This window comes from Syngnathoides biaculeatus, chromosome 22 (assembly GCF_019802595.1).
Source record: "Syngnathoides biaculeatus isolate LvHL_M chromosome 22, ASM1980259v1, whole genome shotgun sequence".
In the NCBI taxonomy this organism is placed as follows: domain Eukaryota; kingdom Metazoa; phylum Chordata; class Actinopteri; order Syngnathiformes; family Syngnathidae; genus Syngnathoides; species Syngnathoides biaculeatus.
In genome coordinates, this window is record NC_084661.1 from 17219200 (window position 1) to 17239719 (window position 20520).

General features: G+C 45.7%; 2 protein-coding genes across 2 annotated transcripts; one reads left to right on the forward strand and one right to left on the reverse strand.

The window, feature by feature from the left end:
* Positions 1 to 156: 156 nt before the first annotated feature.
* gpam (glycerol-3-phosphate acyltransferase, mitochondrial) lies at positions 157 to 16718 on the reverse strand. The gene is made up of 22 exons (XM_061810655.1): positions 16616 to 16718; positions 16348 to 16378; positions 13523 to 13664; positions 12718 to 12837; positions 12427 to 12500; positions 10669 to 10782; positions 10435 to 10566; positions 9888 to 9987; positions 9656 to 9792; positions 9466 to 9565; positions 7651 to 7863; positions 7464 to 7577; positions 6786 to 6871; positions 6418 to 6536; positions 5375 to 5445; positions 4829 to 5096; positions 4494 to 4663; positions 3801 to 3878; positions 3594 to 3731; positions 3318 to 3507; positions 2410 to 2468; positions 157 to 2315 (listed from the first exon to the last, which is right to left on the reverse strand). The coding sequence occupies exons 3-22, from the start codon at positions 13604 to 13606 to the stop codon at positions 2199 to 2201; spliced, it is 2484 nt and encodes an 827-aa protein (XP_061666639.1). The 5' UTR covers positions 13607 to 13664; positions 16348 to 16378; positions 16616 to 16718; the 3' UTR covers positions 157 to 2198.
* A 438-nt stretch (positions 16719 to 17156) lies between these two features.
* LOC133495557 (large ribosomal subunit protein eL19-like) lies at positions 17157 to 19995 on the forward strand. Its single transcript, XM_061810367.1, has 6 exons — positions 17157 to 17262; positions 18091 to 18197; positions 18271 to 18393; positions 18744 to 18864; positions 18941 to 19051; positions 19690 to 19995. Exons 2-6 carry the CDS (start codon positions 18092 to 18094, stop codon positions 19811 to 19813), a joined length of 585 nt encoding a protein of 194 aa, XP_061666351.1. The 5' UTR covers positions 17157 to 17262; position 18091; the 3' UTR covers positions 19814 to 19995.
* Positions 19996 to 20520: the final 525 nt, after the last annotated feature.

The following is a 20520-nucleotide window of genomic DNA, read 5'->3' on the forward strand; positions in this document are numbered from 1 at the left end:
CCCATATATAGGAATGACTCTGCTTCCAAGTGTGGTAATTCCAAGATCTTCACCAGTTTTTGGACATTACGTGACCTTATCACGTTTACAACCCCCGTGTCAAGTTGCAAATTCCAGTCAGTCCCAGTCAAAATATCAACCGAGTTCACACACAAGTACACTCAACAGCCATCCATGTTTATTGAACACAAGAAACTGGTTGTATAGTAGAAAAGACTAAAAGATCGGACGTTTGCAAGTGTTTCAATACCCTCCCGAGAATGATATTTACAAGACACGACTACTCTGTCAAGTTAGAATGCCAGTCCCAGTCTCTTAAAACAAAACCAAGAATATTGACAAAAAAATCCAGCCACAAAGAGAGCGACTAGCCACGCATGCACATTTGGGACTGGAACTTGTCTGATTTCACAAAGTCCGAAATAACAGAACACACCAATTTTCCGTCATCGCGTCAAATCGTCATTTAGCAGCGCAAGAAACGAATCAAGACCCCCCCCCCCTGCCCCCTGTCAAACATCTATCATTACTTTATTTACAAACCTAACAATGACATTTGTGCTTTGCTCTGAGAAAGAAAACAAAAAAAAAAAAATTAGGAGACGCTGGTGATTCTCTTTGTCTTATTAGTATTTTTCTTTATGATTCTGAAATGTTAACATGCATAAAAATACAGATAAAAGACTAACACAGTGTTTGTTTTTTTTTTTTAAAAAAAGGCACCTGCTCCCATGATACAGGCATTTTTAACCCTACACAGCTATGTGCACATTTGTTCATTCTCTCACATTCCGTACCATATGCTATATATTAATTTTTTACGCCCGATCGAGTTTTACGACAATCGCGACGCCGCCGTACATTCAGCGGTACTCGCTCTCCTCGGCATAATTCACACAATTGGGACCGTTAAATAAATACAACACCGATTCTACAGTAAAGTGTCCATGAGCGCAAACATGCAGTACAGCACAGTACACGCAGAGGCTTGAAATTCACAAAATGTCAGCAAGCCTCATTCCAATTCGTTCACATACAAGTTTTTTCTTTCTTTTTTTTTTTTTTTAATCCTTTGACATGCTGCCATCCTTCCATACATCACTTTCATTCGTAAATCTGCAATAGCGCATGCAGTTATGATGAAAGATGAAATAACCATCGACGTTTGAGAAGAAGTATTTACTGTAAGTTCCGGCCTACAAGCCGCGACTTTTTTCACACTGCCGTTTATGCTGCGATGCGGCTAATTTGTGCATTTCTTTTTCTAACGGCCGCAAGGGGGCGCTCGGCCGGAAAAGGTAAGAATGCATATGTGTATATCTTTTGATCAACTTTTGTTTGAAGGTTAGGTTAAAGTTATAACGTATGCTAGCTCCCTTTTCGTAGAAGAAGGGGAACTATGAGACCGGGTGATTTCCCAGTAAGCGTCTGCTACGTACCCAGAGTTCCCCGTTTAGTAACGCATGCGCATTAATCACTAGGGGACTTTTCAGCACGGGGGAGCGCTCAGACCGTCACACCGGCCCCGCTAGCAGTAGTGCGGCGTTAGCGCTAGCGTAAAACTCTTTCTCTGTACCATCTTTCTTTGTAAATATTTTCAACGTGGGCACCTGCGGCTTGTACACGGGTGCGGAGTATGTATGTACGTACCAAATGGTATTTCCTTTACAAATGTACTCGATGAAGTTTGCAACCAGGTGCGCTCCGTAGGCCGGGAATTACGGTAAAACTCCTCTGCTAGGACCTGCCACGCACACCTCCTGCACTTTTACAGCATTTTCCTACAATTTTTTCTTAATAAGCAAAGCTGGGAAAAAAAATCTAATTTTTTAGACCTGTTGTGTGGAAGTATGTCTTTAAAAAAACAAAACAAAAATCAGTATTATTTGTCTTCACAGCTGCAATCTGATGTGTACGTAGTAAGAATAAACAACAGCGCTCTTGTTTGCGGTGCTCCATGGCTCGCTCGCTTCCCGTCAATTGATAATAATACAAAGTTATGGATATGTAACGCTACGGTGAAAGGAGAGGGTCTTTTTTTGTTTGTTTGTTTGTTTTTTTGACAAGAAGGCACTTCCTGGTAGCACCTGGAATCGTTATTCGTCATAGTAACCAGTAAGAAGCCCTTTATGTCGGGAAAGGGAGCCTGAAGCGACCTGGGCGTGGTGGGCGGGGGGGTTACAGGTTCGATTTCGGGGTCACAGCAGGGTGAAGCCTGAAATGTACTGCAGCAGTTTGTTGCGGTTGGTCTGAGGTAGAAAGGTGGCGCTCAGCTCCAGCGTGCTCACGCCGTTCTCTCGTCGCTCCTTGAGGACCTGCGGGGAAAACGCGGGCGTGCCGTCATCATCCAATTTGCATTCACAATTTCTATATATCTATGATTATTTTGGGGGTGGGAGGGAAGGTTACCCCGAGATCTTTGAATGTCTTCACTGTGTTCTTCACCAGGTAGTGAGTTGCGCTTTCACCTGAGGACAAAAAAAGGGAACTCGTCAAGATGAGTGAACTGCACTAGCGCACGAGGGGCAAACGATCGCAACTCAGAGTGAACTCTGAGGGGGGAAAAAAATGAACAAAAAACATTGAAATGCAATATAGTTATCCAGTAATGTAGTTATTCCATAAAAGAATATTTTTTTTTAAAAAGTCCTCCCACCTATTATATTTTTTTTAAATGAAATTATAACAGTTCTTATTCTTTTTGCTATTGGAGATGTGAATATTAAGTTACATTTTTGGGGGGGATGGGTATTTTATCAGGGGTTATAAACATTCCAAATTACCCCTTGATTTTTTTTTTTTTATATTTCAGAAATTAAAACTGAATATTCCCTTTAAGTGTATTATTAATGTCCTTACAGTTACTATAATTAGTAGTAGCAAGAATAGTAGTGGTATTGTTATTTTTCTTTGTCATTTTTTTTAATAAACATACTGTAGATTCAGATCAATTGTCATTAACTTTTAGGACACTTGATAATCTCAATCAATCATAAATTAGTATTGTAAAAAAATAGTAGAAATAGTCTTACAATGCTACTTTAATAAATTCAATGAGAAAAGAACTAAGCGTAAAACTTTTTTTTTTAAAGGTGCATTTCCATTAAGGGATTAAAAATAAATATTTTGAATGAAAAATATTATGTTAACAAAAGGGAAAAGTAGCAGTATGAGAATGCAGTGGCACATTTATACTTCATGAAATTGCTGATTAAACCTTCACTTGTCTTGTGATGCCCTCAAATACATATTTTAGGGCATGACAGTTAGTTTTTTTTTTTTTTGCTCAAGGGCAGGCAAGGCAGGCAGGCAGTCACCGTAAGCGGCAATTTTCCTGTGTGTGCGCGTCAGCAGGTATCGGAAGAGCCGCTGCGTGTACTCGGGCTCGGCGGCGGGCCGACTCAGGCTGTGCACGAAGATGGCGGCGCCGCTGTACGCCTCCAGCACGGGGCCGAGGAGCCGCTGCAGGAACACGAAGAACTCCTGGTGCTCCGCCGACGCGCTCACCTGGACGCAAACGCGGGGAAAAGGCGGCCATTGCGCGCTGAGCTGACCAAAATGAGGTCCGAACCAAAACAAGGACAGATGCCAACCTTTAGGTAGCGATCTCGCTGCTCCTCTCCGAAGTCGCTGTCCTCGTCCTCCTCGTCGCTCCTCCACGAGAGCGGCTCGGGGAACCTTTTGGGCCAAGGTTCTTCCGTGGGACTTGGGCTCAGTTCCTCCTGGTCCTCCTGACGCACAACAAAACCATCAGTCCGGAGGAGGCCAGTCCCGGGAGGCGTGGTCCTCCCCGAACTGACCTCCGCTACGTAGAGGACCCCGTACTGGATCAGGCGGGTCACGGCCTCGTGGAAGACCTGGTAGAGGGTCTGACAGGGCTGCCGGACCGACACAAGACAGGAAAGTAAAAACCGGACCCCAAATTAAAAAAAAAAAAAAAAAAAAAGATGCTGTATACGACACACGCAGACAGACAATGTACAGTAACAAGATTCAAAGGATAGTCTTCATTCTCAGTGCAAAGCGACTACCAGTAATTACTGAGCAGTCGTGACTATCTTCTTTGCCTATATGTATTTTGTGTGTGTGTGTGTTGTACTGCCCCCTGGTGGCCACTGCGCGTTCACCAGAAGGAGCCACGCAATGAATGCAGGAAATCTTGACGGACAAACTGGCACATTCTGTTCAGTGATGATACTACTGTATGATTTGTAGAGTGCCACTTTTTGATTAAAAATAACATTTGTAACAAGAATTTTTGTTGTTTTTTTTTTTGTGGGCGGAGAGGGTACTGGAACGGATCAATGGCGTTTCCATTAATGCCATTGGGGGAAGACGATTCGACGTACGGTATTTTGAGTTAGGGAACAAACTCAAGTCGTAAATCGAGGCACACCTGTACTTTCTTGACACCAATGAATACTTTCAGGGCGTCTTTCAAACGACCAATCGATCATCAGCGCGAGTCCGGCGAGTCCGCAGAACGTACGTACCGAGGCCACGGCGACTTCGTTGACCAGGAAGTGCGAGAGGCCGGCGGCCTTGCGGATGACCTTCTCCTGACTGAGCGGCAAGTCGGCGGCCGGGGCGCTCGGGGGTCGTCGCGCGGACTCCGCCTCCGACTCCGCCTCCTGCTCTCGCCGCAGGGACAGGATGCTGCAGGCTGGACACGAATAAATAGTAGTAAAATGAACATGAATGTTGTTAATATTCTTCCATACTGCACTTAGTTAGAACTTCAAAACAATAATTCAAATGAGCATGAAGTTTCCTTTTATTGTTTGATAATGAAAGGATTTTATTCGACTGTTCCGGCGCCGCAACGTACCCACGATGGCGTCGGCGATGAAAACGTGGAAGAGGCCGTTGCTGTAGAAGTTGAGCTCGAAGAGCGCCGGCACCGTCTGGCCGGGCGCGATGGTGAACTCGCCGTTGCGGTTGGCGCCGCCGGTGACGGCGATGCAGTTCTCCAGCAGGTGCAGCGCGCGCATCACCACGTCCTCAGAGTTGCCCGAGAAGCCCAGGTCGAAGTCGCGCGACAGCACCTCCTCCTTCATGTTGAAGAAGTCCTCCACCAGCTTGGACAGCGCCACGCCCTGCAGGGGGGCGGGAAAGCTCTTTTCCTTCACTTTGCCATGCTCAGAAAATGCGCCGCACGACCAGCAGGGGGCACTCGTTTGGAAACAAGCCAATTCGGGAAGGAACCTGATGGCGGGTTCATTAGCATGCAGAAAGCTCTGTGACATTTCTTTCACCTTGGTCGGCACGAGGCCTGAAAAGCAGGGAAGCGTCGTCGTGGGGGTGGATTTAAATAAAAACTATTAAAAATGCGGGGGTGGGGGGGGGGTGGTAAACGACAACATAGGCAACATACCCGTCGGTGTCGGTAGAGCAGCAAACAGGCCACGATGTGCGTGGACATGATGGCGGACGACTTGTTGGCCGCTGCGGGAGATGACAAAAAAAAAAAAAAGAATGTTGAGGGATTGAGACACGCCGGCGCGACGCCTTCAACTTTGCAAGAGGGCTCCACAATAAAAAAATTCTTCCAATCTAAAAACACATCATCTTATGAAATACAAGGTATACACTGGGATTACAGTGTAATTACACGGTGCGCTCTTTGGAAAGACATATTCCTGCATTAACTGTTAATCCTAAAACGTGACCTGATCATCATCTAAGCACTCACAAGACAATAAGCTTGCTTCGACTACTACCGCACAAAAAAACAATTCATTTTAGAGCAACTACTTCAAATTGCACGCCGGCCGACAACTATACTTTTCCCACCCTGCACTGTCAATGAATGTTTACATACTTTGAACAATCTCAAATCATTTCTCTGTTGATGAATTGAGATTCCATGAATGTGTTCCAACGTCTCCCCCGAAAACAAGAAAAAATGAAAAAAGGGAATACTACATGTAATAGTCTTATAATATGTAATATATGTACAATAATGTAAGTCAATGTTCAATTAAATAGAATATAAAGAATAACTGTCACAAGAGCTTTTTTTATATATATATATATATATATAGAGAGAGAGAGAAAAAAGCCTTGAGAGAAAAGGAAGGGAGTCATCGTAAGCATCGTTGCTTCCTTTCGAGGGACGGCGCAAGCGGCAGAACTGCTGCTGCCGCATTCCGGGCCCTCTTGGGCTCCCCCCCCCCCTGTTTCCTATTGGCCCAAAACAACATGCCATGCAGCTGGGGGCGCTGTGATTGGCTGCAGGCTATTTTAAAAAAAATAAATAAATAAATAAATTGTCGAGGACAATGCAGCTGAAGGAGCTGGGGAGAACCGGTTTCTGCTGCTGCTGCTAAAAGCCCGGCCGTGTTTTCCAAAAGGGAAATGCCGACACGCTTCGGGACATCGGGAAGGAACGATGTCCGGCCACGAGGAGCGCCTTACTGAAAAGAACGTGCTTGGCCAGGTTGCTAATGAGCTGGCGGCGGCACAGGTCTTCGGGAAGCTCTCTGCTCTCCTCGTCGTCGTCGTCGTTCTGACCCTCGAACGGCTGAGCGTCGGGCCTGATACAAGACAGATCGCGTTACGCGTTTCATATTGCGGGGGTTCGAACACAAACGCGTGCGGCCGCAGCGGAGCATTGTGCGTCAGCTGGGGGGTGGGCTCTGAACTCAGATGACCCCGAGGTAACGTCAACTCCGGCGCGCTGCGCTAAATGTCAAGTGACGGCGGGAAGAGGGCGGAACCGGGCTCTTTCAGGGACTTCGATTGCGGGTTTTAGAGGCGCAGAAGAGGAAGAGCGCCCCGCTTACTGCGCATCGATGATGGCGGGAACCAAAGCGTGCTCCAGGGACACCGGGGGCGCCACGTGGCGGCTTCTCTGGCTGTCCAGGTACTCCTGCGTTGAAAAGGCACACAATCAATGAAATCAGTCGAGCAGCAAAAATCTTGAACAAGTGGGGATAAACCACCAATAAGTCATTTTGATGGTCGTTCCCCCAAAGTCAAAAATGGAAAAATAACATTTTTACATTTGAATGCGGGTCTCAGACAGTCCCAATTAAGCTCAGGAAGTTGCAGTAAGACTAGCTTCATTTTAAATTGTCTGTGTACCCGTGTTGCTCAGCCGTTTGTGTTCAAATAGCGATTCCTTACAGGGGTTATTACGTCACGACTGATGCTATTTGCTAGCCTGCCCAAGAGGTTTTGAATTCTTTGCTAACACTAATGAAAAAAAAAATGGAAAAAAAATACCTTTGCTAGAATATCAATGAGGAAAATGAGAAAATTGGAATAGTTGACTTAGAAAATGGACTCGATTATTGTATCTATCCAAATATCTGGTTCTCACTTGCACCCAATCACCTGTCAGGTCTGCAATTAAGCATCTTTGTGAGCTGCCTGGTTCCAAAAAAAAGTGATTTGAAGTTGACGCAATTTGTAATACGACGTGTAGTTTCAAAAGAAGTCCTTGAAAAGAGGCGGCGCACCTTTAAGGAAAACGGCTGGTTGAAGTCCACACGGACGCAGCCGTAGTTCTTCCTCAGCATTCGGAACACGCCGCACGCGATCCCCCACAAGCTCTCGTTCTTCTTGGGCTTGCCCTGCTCGCACGCAAGAGTTCAGACACCCCCCACGCGGGCCGGCTGGCCGACTGGCGACGGACGGCGCCCTCACCAGCTGCTCGCTGTTGTAGTTGCCCTCGATGATGCGGTCGTAGGAGATGCCGACCGGCACCACCAGCACGTCGCCGACGGAGCCCGCGCGCAACGCGTCCACCACGATGGACAGCATGCCGGCGCGCGCCGGGGACGGCTTGCCGCTGCGGGACCGCGTCCCTTCCAGGTAGACCTCCAGGAACTGCTGCTGACGTAACAGCTCCTCCGTGTACTGCAGAGAACGCAAGAGCGCAGCAAAGCTAAAATATGGTGCCGGGTGATTCATCCATTTTATCTCAGGGTGGGTGTCAGTTACTTGCAAATGGCCGCAGGGCTTGGCCCCCATTTCTTGTAAGCTTGTAATAATGTCTATGATCCAAAACCCCTTTTTTTTTTTTTTTTTAAATCAACAAGTCGGTTTGATGGTTAATCTAATCAGAGTGAATGGTCCAATCTTTAATTCATTAAGGATCATGTCTATGTACAGGTACAGCTCAATAAATGTGAATATATTTATTCTAATTTATTTTGCTATGTCAACTCAAAAAATTTGAATAAATATATTTAATTTTACTGAACTGTACCCGTTTGTTTTGGTGAAAGTATAAATTGATTTTTTTCTATAAGGGGTGAAATGGATTAAAATGCGAGTTTGGATTTCTTCTAAACAAATCTGAGATTTTATTTTGAGGGCATGCACACGAGCAGTGGTAATTTAAAAAAAAAAAAAAAAAGTGCAAATCCCAAATAATTAGGGCCACAGTCGGCCCGCGAGCCAGCCTTTGGACACCGGCGTTGCGTAACCGTGCCCTTCCGCAGCTGCCCAAGGACTTTTTTCCCCCCCGTCGGGGTGCTTTGTCCTGAAATAGCCCCTCATCTTGGATTCAGCTGCAAAGACGAGAGGCCTTAACAACGTTTACTTTGTTATGTCGGGCAGGCTGCCAGCTGCGCACGGATTCGCACAGTCGGCCAGAACGCCGGGTCGCAGCCACGGTCCGAGGTGTGACGTGCCGTCCGATTTTGAAGGTCAAACTACACGAGTTGACCATTATTACGCGCACGGCTGTCCTCGGCTGATAGCACTTATCTTATTGGCTCGACCCGCAAGCGTTTTGGCGGGTCGATGTACGGCGCAGCCGCGTGTCACAAACGAGAAGCGGGTCGCAAGCCAAAATCCTCAAATCCTCAAGCGCTGCTCTTTAGTGGACATTTTTCCAGTCGTGCAAGATCGCCGCGGGCACATTAGCAGATTAGGCGATGCATAGTTTGCAAATACTCGACTTGCCGCGCATCTGATTACTATGAAGTATTAGGGCAACGCTGAAATTATGAGAATAAAATCATACTCTGACAAGAATAGAGTTTTTCTTTTTACAAAAGCACAATCTTTGCAGAGGAAAAAAAAAATTCCAGGAAACGTATGATAAGCTATATTTTCTTTTTTAGAAAAAGGTTTTTAGTGAAAAAAGTTCAAGAAAAAAACTGTTTTTTTTTTTTAAGTGGATAACTTTTAAAATCCAAAACTACGTGAAATTACTTTGAGTTCCTTTATGTAGTTTTTTGACTTTACCCTTTCAGGATGATCAAAAACCTTTTATCTAAAGTCAACAGCTAAGCTGGAGATAAAAGCCTTTCTTTTTGTGTCAATGTAGCCGTAGAGATGCAATATTTGTGCTTTACAATTGAACAAATTCCAAAGAGAGGCAAAAAAGTCGGATGTCAAATGTACTGCAGGGTTAAATCAGGAGAACAAGTGTAAATTTCGATTGGGCCACCACTACACTTTTTTTTTTTTGTTTGTTTTTGTTTTGAAATCAGTGTAGCAAAAACTCACAGCATACAAGAGCGTCCTGTACAAAATGTCTTTCTTGCCATCCCCCGACTCCTCCATTTTCCGGCGTATGAAGAATCCTCCCAGCTTACGGATCAGGGTGCTGAAGAGTACAAAAAAAAAAAACGCACGTTTGGGCGCAACGTAAAGCTCGGCCATTTTCACGCCGCGGCGGTTCTCGGGGCCCGCTCACCTGAGGATGGGGATGCTGAGGTTGTTGCCGGCGGCGATGTGCGGCGCTTTGATGTTGTGACAGAAGAGGATCAGCGTGATGAGCAGATAGTCGATGTGGGACTTGTGCACGGGCAGGAAGACCATGGGAGCGTCGTGCTGCGCGGGCCCCACACACGTCACGGACAATGCGGACTTGGCTTTTATTGCCTCCGTAATACGACACCGAGGCCTTATTTTCGAGCTCTCCTGACCTCTGCCGCTGCTTTCTTGACCATTTCCAGCTGCCCCTTGTGGATCTGAATGCTCCAGAAGAAACCGTTGAAGAGCCTGAGGAGGACCCAGCCCGTCAGTCTGCATCGGACAGAGAGGGGAAAAAAATTTTGGCATTCCAGCCGTGGCAAATAAACGCCACGTGCCTGTCTGGCATCTTGAGCAGCTTGGAGAGAAAACGGCAACGCGACGGTCACTGGTTGTGTAAAAGGGTCTTTTGAGTTCTCCAAAAATGTCGTCGCTATCTAACGAAGCGCGAGGCTATCGATCAAGTCAATGCAGCAGCGGAGTTGCTTGCTTAGCGCTCAACTTCATCTCATCAGCAAACAAGTCGATACCACTCAGCGAGCGAGCCGTCGGGCCGCAACGTTGCAGGTTTTGTTTTCGGCTCACCGTCCGAGCAAAACGTTTCCACACCTCGCGCCGTTTGTCTTATTCCCGATTGAGCCGCAGACGCGCGCAAAAAAAGCTTCCAAAAGTTTTGGGGCGAAGGCCGGGCAACCGAGATTCGGAGAGGTTTCCGTCTACCTGATGAAGGCCGGCGAGACGCTGGCCACCATCTGCTGGAGGAAGCGTCGGGCTTTCTGCTTGACTTTGGTGACGGACTTGTCGTGGCCGGCGTCCAAGTCGGAGGCCACGCTGGCGATGGCGCTCTCCACGCTGCGACAGAGGAGGAGAAAATTCTGTCCTGGCAAATATTTTGGCGCTCTGGATTGCCTGCCCGCTCGTCGAGGAGGTTTTTTAAACGGAAGCCGTACTCGCCTGCGGCTGTTGAGCACCTTCTCCACCACGTTCCGGGGGAACATGTCCTTGTGAACGTCCCGCTCCATGACGAACAGCACGTAGCTCAGCTGCCGCGCCAACCAGCCGCGCTGCCTGCGCGCCGGACCAACAATTAAAAAAATAAAATAGAAATCGCGTTCCGGAAAGCTTTGAACTCAGCGGAGACGCACGGGTAACTTGGCGTACGGGACGGCATCGACACCGGAGACGGCCTTCGCTACACCTTGAGGCACATCGGTTACATTACTTCAATTTCATCGCAGCTACTTTTGTGTTACATTACATTTTTCCCCTCCTCTTTCCTGCGACATAAAAGCGAAGCAACGCAAATACGTACACGAGTCTTTTTTTTTTTATTTTGAGGGACAAAAAAAATGTCACTTTATCACGTTTTCTACTGTAACTGTCACTTGTACTGCAGTTAAAGCTGTACATGTTTTACGGCAGATGGAGCATATTAATTAACGATTTTTTTCTTAAATGACAACAACTCTCATTTGTGTTCCACTTTGGAGTTTCCGCTGTACAAGCTTAGGATAGAATTTGGAGTTTAGAGGTGTTACAGACCCGACGGAGGTCACACGCGTGCGAGACGTTTCAATTATTCAGCCGTCGACTCTGATGTTACACACAATTTGTCTTTTGTTTTTGTGTTTCCACGACAACTGCGCACGAGAAACCTTGGCAGTGGATTGTTCGAGATGCGTCAATATCACCCCCAAAATTTGAGAATTTTTAAAAGAATTGATATTGAAGACAAAGTACATTACAAAGTAAAGTATATTTTTGGGGGGTTAATATTAGCATTTTATGAGCATATGGCAGACCTTCACGTAGCAAAACGATTCAGTGAGTAGGCTCTTGAAGACAAATGTTTAGAATTTCACAAACGCTATTTATATCAATTAATATTTCACCGGGACAGATCGGACGTGTTGAACTTTACGACATCCGATCATCTACAGAATGTGATGAAAATGACAAAAGGTTTGACTGCAACTGGCCAAAGTTTTGTGCTTATGCAAGCAAATAAGTGCCACCAGGATTTGAATTTGAAATGTAAAGTGATCACATTTTCAATTGTTCTGTTTCTGTGTAACTTTTCAACGGTAACAATTCAACTGGATACAATTCGCTGTCTGAAATTCAAGCAACTCCATTTCGCTGGTAATCAAACAGCCAGCCAATCGCAGTCACGCTTTCTTAGCCACACACTAAGAAAGCGTAACTGCGATTGGCTGGCTGTCCGGTTCTGACCTGAAGTAACCACGCTTGGTGGCACGGACGGTGAATTTTAGACAGCGAATTGTAGCCGGTTGAATTGTTAACGTCGAAAAGTTACACTGAAATATAACTATTGAAAATGTGATCGCTTTACATTCCAAATTCAAATCCTGTTTTCTGTGGCATTTTAAATTCAAATACTGGTGGCACTTATTTATTTCTATATGTGACCAAAAGACAAACTACTGTCAGTGATGTCATTGAAAAGATTAGCGGCTTTTTAAACGGTGGGGGGTGTTCCCCACAATGACAAGGTGTACATCATTTAACGAATAATCAAAGACTTTATTCAGCAGTGCAGAATGTGCGACGAGCCGCGTAAACAAACTAACAACAAAGCATGAAATGAAGGAAACACAATCATCATTTTATCATTGCACTTTTGTCTGCAAATGTCAACAATAAGATGTCAAAGTTTGCCCTCGGCGGTGATTTTGAGCTGGGGGCGCCTACCTGGTGTGGGTCTCGTTGATGTAGATGACGTTACGCAGGCCCAGCGACGGGATGCTGGGGTTGAACAGCTTCTCCTGCGATGGGAATGCAAAGCAATGCCATCAGACGCCAATCGCGGGAACCGTGCGGGCCGAGTCCCCGCGCGCCCCGAAAACCTCATTAGTAACGAACGGCACTCCGCGGGGGCCGCAGTTTGACACTGAAGCCAACCGATTAAATGTCTGCGGGTGCCGGACATCAATTTCGCTAACGGTTGAGCGTTAATTAGCGGCGGCGAGGGTCGAAGGTTACCCAGCTCTGCGGCGTGCAGGAGTGGCAGCAGCGGCCGACGAACGGCCTCTTCCTGTTCAGCAGCCCCTCCTTCCACGTGCTGGCCACGCAGCGCAGGACTGACGGGCTGGTGCTGCGGTCCTTCAACGCAAACACAACCACACGTCGGGAATGCGAATTGTGGAGAAATTAATGAGCCGAACGATCGCAAGATGGGACGCTTTCCAATCGCTTGACAAACGGGCAAAGGCCCTAAATATGTCGATTGCTTTTTTTCTTTGGGATTTTAGCGGGAACATTTTGGAAAACATTGCACACTGGAATGTGAAAAAATAAAAATAAAAATCAGCTCAACATTTGTTTCAAGTTGCAGTGATTTGAATCTGGAATAAGGAAGATTTACGACGTATGAGACATTTCAATTTCTTCATTGCTTTATAGATTTTCGCTTAGAAAATGTAAAATACTGGAAAATGACAATGTGGGAGAATGTGACAAATACTCCACAAGATAAAAATAAAAGAATATTTTAAAATTCTTCGGTAAAAATGGTCAAATGTACAAAGCCATTTAGGAGTTTGGGTAGTGTATCAAAATACCTAGAAATTTATTGTAAATTCCCAAAACTTTTTTTCCAAATTTGGGAAATGTCTCCATTTTCTTTTTGGGTGCAAAATCTGGGGGGGAAAAAAAAAATCTGGGAAATGTTAGAAAACTCTGAAAAAGTGGAATTATTTGACATTGGAAGGGTTTGTGAATCGATTGAGAAATAACGACAAGAGTTGAGCGTTTTCCCGGTGCCGAATTGAGATTGCGTCAGGCTCACGGAGTCGTCGTTGGGTCGCTTCCATCGGTTGCACCAGCGCTCGCCGTTGTTGACCTGCAGCAGCAAGCCGTCCGACAGCTCCATGGCCCGCCGAGGCCTTTCGGTCTCCTCCCTCGGGACCCGACGCCCTCTAACCGGACACCTGCGAGGGACGACAACGGCGACCGTAATTTCCGGCCCATAAGCCGCGAGCGACTTTTTTCACACGCTTTCAACCCTGGGGTTTATGCGGCGATGCGGCTAATTTGTGCGGGTTTTTTTTTAACGGCCACAAGGGGGCACTCGAGCGGAAAAGGTAAGAGGGAGACCTGTGGAATATATGTGTCGAGGAAGTGACTTTACCGGTCTGGCCTGTAAGCGCTGCGCTATCGTCTCAGTGATTTTTACCAGTATGTTTTTTTTTATAACCGGCCCTGTTAGCACGGCGGCGCTAGCGTTAAACTCTCTGTGTACCGTCTTTGTAAATATCTCGTTTCAATGTGGGCACTTGCGGCTTTTACACGGGTGCGGCGTATGTATGTACCAAATGGTATTTCCTTTACAAATGTACCGGGTGAGGCTTATATTACCTGGTTAGGTGCGCTCTGTAGGCCGGGAATTACGGTCCATATTTTAAAAAAATGCACTTTGCAGTCACACGAATACCGGATTGTTTTGTTTTTGCCGCACTTTACCACACCAAACCTGTGAACGATCGTACAAGTTGCGGCGGTTTGGGACCCGTGACCGCACTTCATCTGGCTCAGCTTTTGTTGAACGCTTCGCGGGGCCCAGAGCGAACCCGGCGGCAACCCTTCCGTTCTTTTGTGGCCTGCAACACTCGCTTGGAAAGAAGATAAGCGAGTCACTTTTATGAATGGCCGCTGCCACGCTGCACCGCTCACGCGAGGTACGCGTGTTGCGTTTAAGCGCTGTTGGCCAGCAGGCCTGCTGAGGAGGAGGCCGAGTTTTTTTTTTTTTTTAATAAACGGGGTCATTGGCCGGGAGTAGCCCCCGGGATGGGGTGACTCCGTTGGGAGCCAAACAAAAGCAGCTGAGGAATGAGAAGCCGTGGCCGTTGGGTCACAGTGCAAGGTTGTCGCCACGGCGCTCTGTAGGATTAGCAGGAATCATAGCGCACTTTTTGGATTCCATTTTCAAAGAGCTCATATTTATATTCTCATAATACTTAGTTTCGAAATTGCTTGCTGGTTTGAACTGAGGGCTTGAGCTTCTGAATTGAGGTCAGGTCATATAATTACACATGCGTTATACATTTGTTGGATGCCTCGTTGTCGTAATTTGTTTTAAACTTTAGTGTAAGTTGCTGTGAAGCCCTTTAAGACATTCAAGGGTGTAAAAAAATAAAACAGATTGAAACTTCGAAAAAGCGTACGGTGCCGCCTTGAGTTCGTCATTTCGTTCTGGGACCCTATTTTTAAATGAGAAAAATAACACTCCATTATAATTATCAAAACATACATGAATGACATACTTAAATGGAATGTAAAGGATTTAACATTTTTTTACTTCAACTCAATGGACATTGTGCTGCTCCTGGCGGTGGTATGATGCTGACAGGTGGCGACGGTTATGAGTTGTTGTTTACAGAGGACAGTGGTTTTATATATTTTTTTAGATATTTTGGTGATTTGTTTAATAGTCTACACGTGTTGCTGTTCCACTTGTGTTCAAATACCAGTTGCTTAAAGAGTTGTAACAACGCGAGACTGATGCTAGTCATTAGCCGTCCAAGGTGTTTTTCTTTCTTCTTTTCTTTTAGCCTGACGGTAAATAGACACTAAAGCAAAGCTATGTTTCTTTCTTTGAAACAGACAATTCTTTTATATTTAAAAACATAAACTGTGAGTGGCAATGTGGTTTTGTTTGGGGGGGAGGGGGATTGTTCACTAATTCGATCTACCAAACTGCTGCTTGTAGTGAAATGAGTTGAGTTTCACGTTACTGTACCTCCACAGGGACAAGTTTTAAAGGTTCATTTGGGCCAATCGAACCTCTCGTGATTGTCTGAACACAAAACGTCTAAAACACATCAAAGACGACATGATGAACTCCCTACAAATAACTTGGCAGCTCGTCAGCCCAAATTTTCCAATGACACAACCACTTTCAACTAGCTACCATGCCAAAAAAACTAAAAAGCAAGCAGAGCTGCATTTCGATAACAATTTTTACGTGGGCGTGTGAGATTACTTGCGTTAGCCGCCACACAAACTGCCAAGTTTATATTGACCCCAAAAATGTAAACCCGGATAAAGGCTGGCGCACGGCATGCAACAGACCCGATCCCCTAAAACGAGCCAATTTCACCAAGGCGAGAAACATCCCGTCCAAACAAGTCTTATTCTTGATCCTCCAAGTAATTTGATCAACGTGCATCCCTCGCGTGTAATTGAGATGCAGTTTTAGATGTCATTCAATAGTAATCTCGTTCTGGGGGGGGGGGGGGGGTTTGAACAAAGTAATGTCAGACACAAGCAGGTCATTGCGCCTTCAAGTGACAGATGGGGATGCAAATAACGGGCCTCGCAGACAACAATGGCGAACTGGACGTCTGGCCTCCTCACACAGCATCAGAACCGGGATTAGCCACATGCTAACCTGCAAGGTGCCGCAAAACCCGGCGAGCCCCGCAGTGCCGCTTTCCCCTTTCAAGCTCGTCGTCGGGGTGCAGATAACGAGGCCGAAAAGTCGCTCAAATGCGACGTCACCAACTACTGATGAAGAGGAAGCTAATACTGAGCTCGTTTCCATGACAATGACAGCGGCAGCGCTTCGTTAGCAAGAAGAAAGGCGACGGAGAGACGGGGGCGATGTTCACCTACCTTCAACGTCGCTTTATGTTGTCTCATTTTTCTAAGAACAACAACAAAAAAACGTTACATGAACCATAAAGCAACTTGTCGGGTGTCGATGATGTTGTAGTGCCGGCGACCATGCTAAGCCCTTCTGACGTCCGCCGGCAGAATGCGGCGACTAAAGCTCCAGACTGTTCATTAATATTCAGAAGCTCAACCTTCCGGTGATTGGCTGAGACCGACCTCAAAACCCAATAGCAGAGAAGCAGTTATGAATATGTATTAGGTTACGCACCGAAGTGCGTTCATTCATGAGCGTCTCCCGTCTTCCTCGACTGTTGACGATCAAACTCGCAATCTGTGTAATGCGCAACACTGCCACCTTTTGGTTATTTCGTAAACGACGTTTTTCACTAACTTGCCATCAAAAGCGAAGACAACAAGTCTGCACAAGGACAGGAAATAGCGCCCTATTATCACAACTATAGTCATAACTTCCCGACACGATGCAAAGCAAGTGAACAATTCCCAAAATTCAATTCTCTGTGAGCGTCGACCCGCTGTTATTTTATGCCCTCTAGTGGCTAAAAAAGTTAATTGCATCTAAGTGGAGCATACCACTGCGGCACTTCCAAGGGGTGTTGGATAAAATGTTATGACTCGAATACGTTAGCGTTGTAGGTTAGTTAGACAGTTAGTTTAATAATTGGTGGTTAAAATTCTAATTGTTACGGCCTGATTGAAAATTACGGGCTTTTTTCCTTTACTTACAGCTCGCGTTACCTTTAAGGACGATGACAATGGTTGCGACTGGATCGTCCCTTTGCTCGAGTCTTCGTCAAACTCACTGCGGGCGTGACGTGACTTTGCCCACTGAGGATCTTTTGCGAAAGTTAAAAAGTTCTCGTCTCGGAATTACTGTGCGAACTGTTTAAAACACGAGTAAGAGACACTTTTATTATTATTATTTACTACTGATGTGATTTAAAGCGTCGTTTAAAAAAATGCTGGTTTTGTCCCGGTGTTGGTTAACTTCACAGACATGTCACGACACAAAGCTGAACAAGTCGATGAAATTTGAAACACTTTTCTGTGACTGTTTTGACTTCATATAGCTGCTCCTAAGCGTTTTTCTTTCTTTCAATTATTATTCCGCTTGTGGGAGCAAAACTCACTTGACAAGTCATGTAAGGAACATGTTATAACATATAAAGAACGTAATTATCATAACCAGGTCATCTACTCTGGTGTTTCACGACAACAGAACAAAAATGTGGTTTGAGAATAATCAATATATCGCAAACATGACAAAGACTCACTGCTATATGCAAAAAAAAAAAAAAAAATTGGAATCAAATGCACGAATGATTTAATTCAATTGTGAAGCACATAAAAGGCACAGAAACGTAACTAAAACAAAAATAAAGACTAAACAGTTCTTAAAAATCAAATGCACGGAACTTAAAAGTGAACTGTACTTGTTCAGCGAGTGACTCGTTTACCACAAGTGGTAGTACTAGTACCATACTTTGGAGAATTAAATTAATGTTTAACGTTTTTAAAGACTGACGGATGTAACTTTTTTTTTTTTTTTTAATACAAGCTAGCCAGCGATTACTTTAAGGAAATATATTGGGGTGGAAATTTTCTGGTAAATGTCGACGGGAATTTCATCTGGGGAATTTTGGAAATAATCCAAATTTGGGTGTATTAAAATGGCGTGCATAATTGCAAATAACAAAAGCGCCTACTGAAAACTTGTTTGTCCAGTATGCTCAGGCTCCAGAAGCGCTTGGCGTCCAGCGTCCTGCGCTGCGGCAAGAAGAAGGTTTGGTTGGACCCCAACGAGACCAACGAGATCGCCAACGCCAACTCGCGTGGGTTGATTTTTGCTATCCTCTAACCCTTTTGGCGCCCGCCTAATTGTCCCGATACGCCTTCGCCGGACAGGCCAGCAGATCCGCAAGCTGGTGAAGGACGGCCTGATCATCAAGAAGCCCGTGACGGTGCATTCCCGGGCCCGCTGCCGCAAGAACACGCTGGCGCGCCGCAAGGGACGTCACACGGGCTACGGTGGGCCGCCTTTGGGCCGACTGCACTTGACAGTAATCCGTCCGAGGTAGAGCTCGGGTGCTCGGATTGATTTTAGCAATTCATTTATGATTTAAGTGTATTTGGGACGACAACCTTTTTCTGTTGAAATATTCACGCTGCCGATGACCACAACTAACACAAAGTCATTCAACGTGCAGATTGGCTAACGGCTAGCCAACTCTTCACTCTCATTTGCTGATTCCCACAAATCCGTACACACTCAAAAAGAACAGATACTAGTGAGGATCGAGTTCAAGGGTCAATGCAGTCTATAAATGTTTTTCACCCACAATGGACATCACTTTAACTCATTTTCCTGCCACTTTTAGGTAAGCGCAAGGGTACCGCCAACGCCCGTATGCCCGAGAAGCTGTTGTGGATGCGGCGCATGCGGATCCTGCGCCGTCTCCTCCGCCGCTACAGGGAGTCCAAGAAGATTGACAGGCACATGTGAGCAGGCAGGAATGTTTTTTATTTTTCATTTTTGTGGAATGATATTCAATGAAAGCCGTCTGTCCTTCTCCAGGTACCACAGCCTGTACCTAAAGGTCAAAGGTAACGTCTTCAAAAACAAGCGCATTCTGATGGAGCACATCCACAAGCTGAAGGCTGACAAGGCTCGCAAGAAGCTCCTCGCGTAAGTTTCAAATTCACCCTCAACACACCCTTGCTGTATTTTGGGCCATTCGACAAAAGATCATTTAGTCCTAGAAACAACGTCAATTGCCGTAATTTCCGTTCTACAAGCCGCGACTTTTTTCACATGCTATGAACCGGTGATGCGGCTAATTTGTGCATTTTTTTATGACGTTCGCAAGGGGGCACTCGAGCGGAAAAAGTAAAAATGAGACCGGTGGAATACATGTGCCGAGGAAGTGATTTTTACCGGCCTTGTTAGCGCTGTGCTCGCTTGTTTCTGCAGAGTTACTGGCGTGCCTAAGTTTTATTTTAACCGGCCCTGTTAGCTTTAGCGTGGCGCTAGCGTTAAACTCTCTGTGTACCGTCTTTCTTTGTAAATATCTCGCGTTTCAATGCGGGCACTTGCGGCTTTTACACAGCTGCGGCGTATGTATGTATGTACCAAATGGTATTTCCTTTACAAATGTACTGGGTGAGGCTTATAACCAGGTGCGCTTTGTCGACCGAGAATTACGGGCCTGTTTTCTTCAAAAAATGACTCACTCGGCCCTTAACAGCGACGCCTTGAATTACTCTGTCCGCTACAAAAAAGCGTAACGTTCAGCGTTGACGCCGGTGTCGTCCCGTTCCGTCCAGCGACCAGGCCGAGGCTCGCCGCACTAAGACGAGGGAGGCCCGCAAGCGCAGGGAAGAGCGTCTGCAGGCCAAGAAGGAAGAATTCATCAAAAACTTGGCCAAGGAGGAACAAGCCGGCAAGTAGCGAGTACGTCCCGCTCAGCATTTGTGTGTGTGTGTGTGTGTGTTTTTTTTTTTTTTTAAATAAATTTGAGTTCACTTGCCGGCTAATGTCTTGTTTTTCTGTTTGGATGTTGGACCATAAGTATGTACAGATACAAAAGAAACTGGTTCCATTTGGATGTACCAATAAACTTCCATCGTGAACTTGGTCAGTGAATGAATTGAACTGGCAAACAAGGCCATCAGCCAGCAGGTGGCAGCGGAGAGCAAGAGCAACGTTTGCACATTAAAATGCTTCCATAGTTAAATTCAAGACGCGCTTTATGTGCGAGAAGGCTTCAAAGGCTGAGTTGTTTTGCTTTATTTTACTTAAAAAAAATTTGGAAATTCTTTGATTTTATTTATTAGCGACTCTACCAGGAGTACAACACGGGGTCAAGTCACTAAAAACGCCAGTTTCTGACCAAAAAGGAGAGAAAAGCGTGTCCAACAGATATTGCCGCAAATATGACTTGCTTTAGTGACATCACAAACTCTCGAAACAACCGAAACGAGCCCGAGGACTGCGTACAGCAACTTGGAAACACGTCGTGACCTAACCGCGAGTTGAGCGTGGGTGGCTTTTCCACTTCCATCAAGTACATTATCGTTTCTCACAATCGTGTCGCACACTTTATGCTAAGTACCACATACTTTGTTTATTCATTACATATACAGTACACTCTGCTG

Coding starts and splice junctions, on each gene's coding strand:
- gpam (XM_061810655.1), bottom strand. CDS start 13,606: ATGGAGCTGTCGGACGGCTTGCTGCTGCAGGTCAACAACGGCGAGCGC. Junction 3,508..3,593: donor AGCGAGATCGCTACCTAAAG/GTTGGCATCTGT, acceptor GTTTGCGTCCAG/GTGAGCGCGTCGGCGGAGCA. Junction 2,316..2,409: donor AGACATTCAAAGATCTCGGG/GTAACCTTCCCT, acceptor TTTTCCCCGCAG/GTCCTCAAGGAGCGACGAGA.
- LOC133495557 (XM_061810367.1), top strand. CDS start 18,092: ATGCTCAGGCTCCAGAAGCGCTTGGCGTCCAGCGTCCTGCGCTGCGGC. Junction 18,198..18,270: donor GATCGCCAACGCCAACTCGC/GTGGGTTGATTT, acceptor TTCGCCGGACAG/GCCAGCAGATCCGCAAGCTG. Junction 18,394..18,743: donor GGGACGTCACACGGGCTACG/GTGGGCCGCCTT, acceptor TGCCACTTTTAG/GTAAGCGCAAGGGTACCGCC.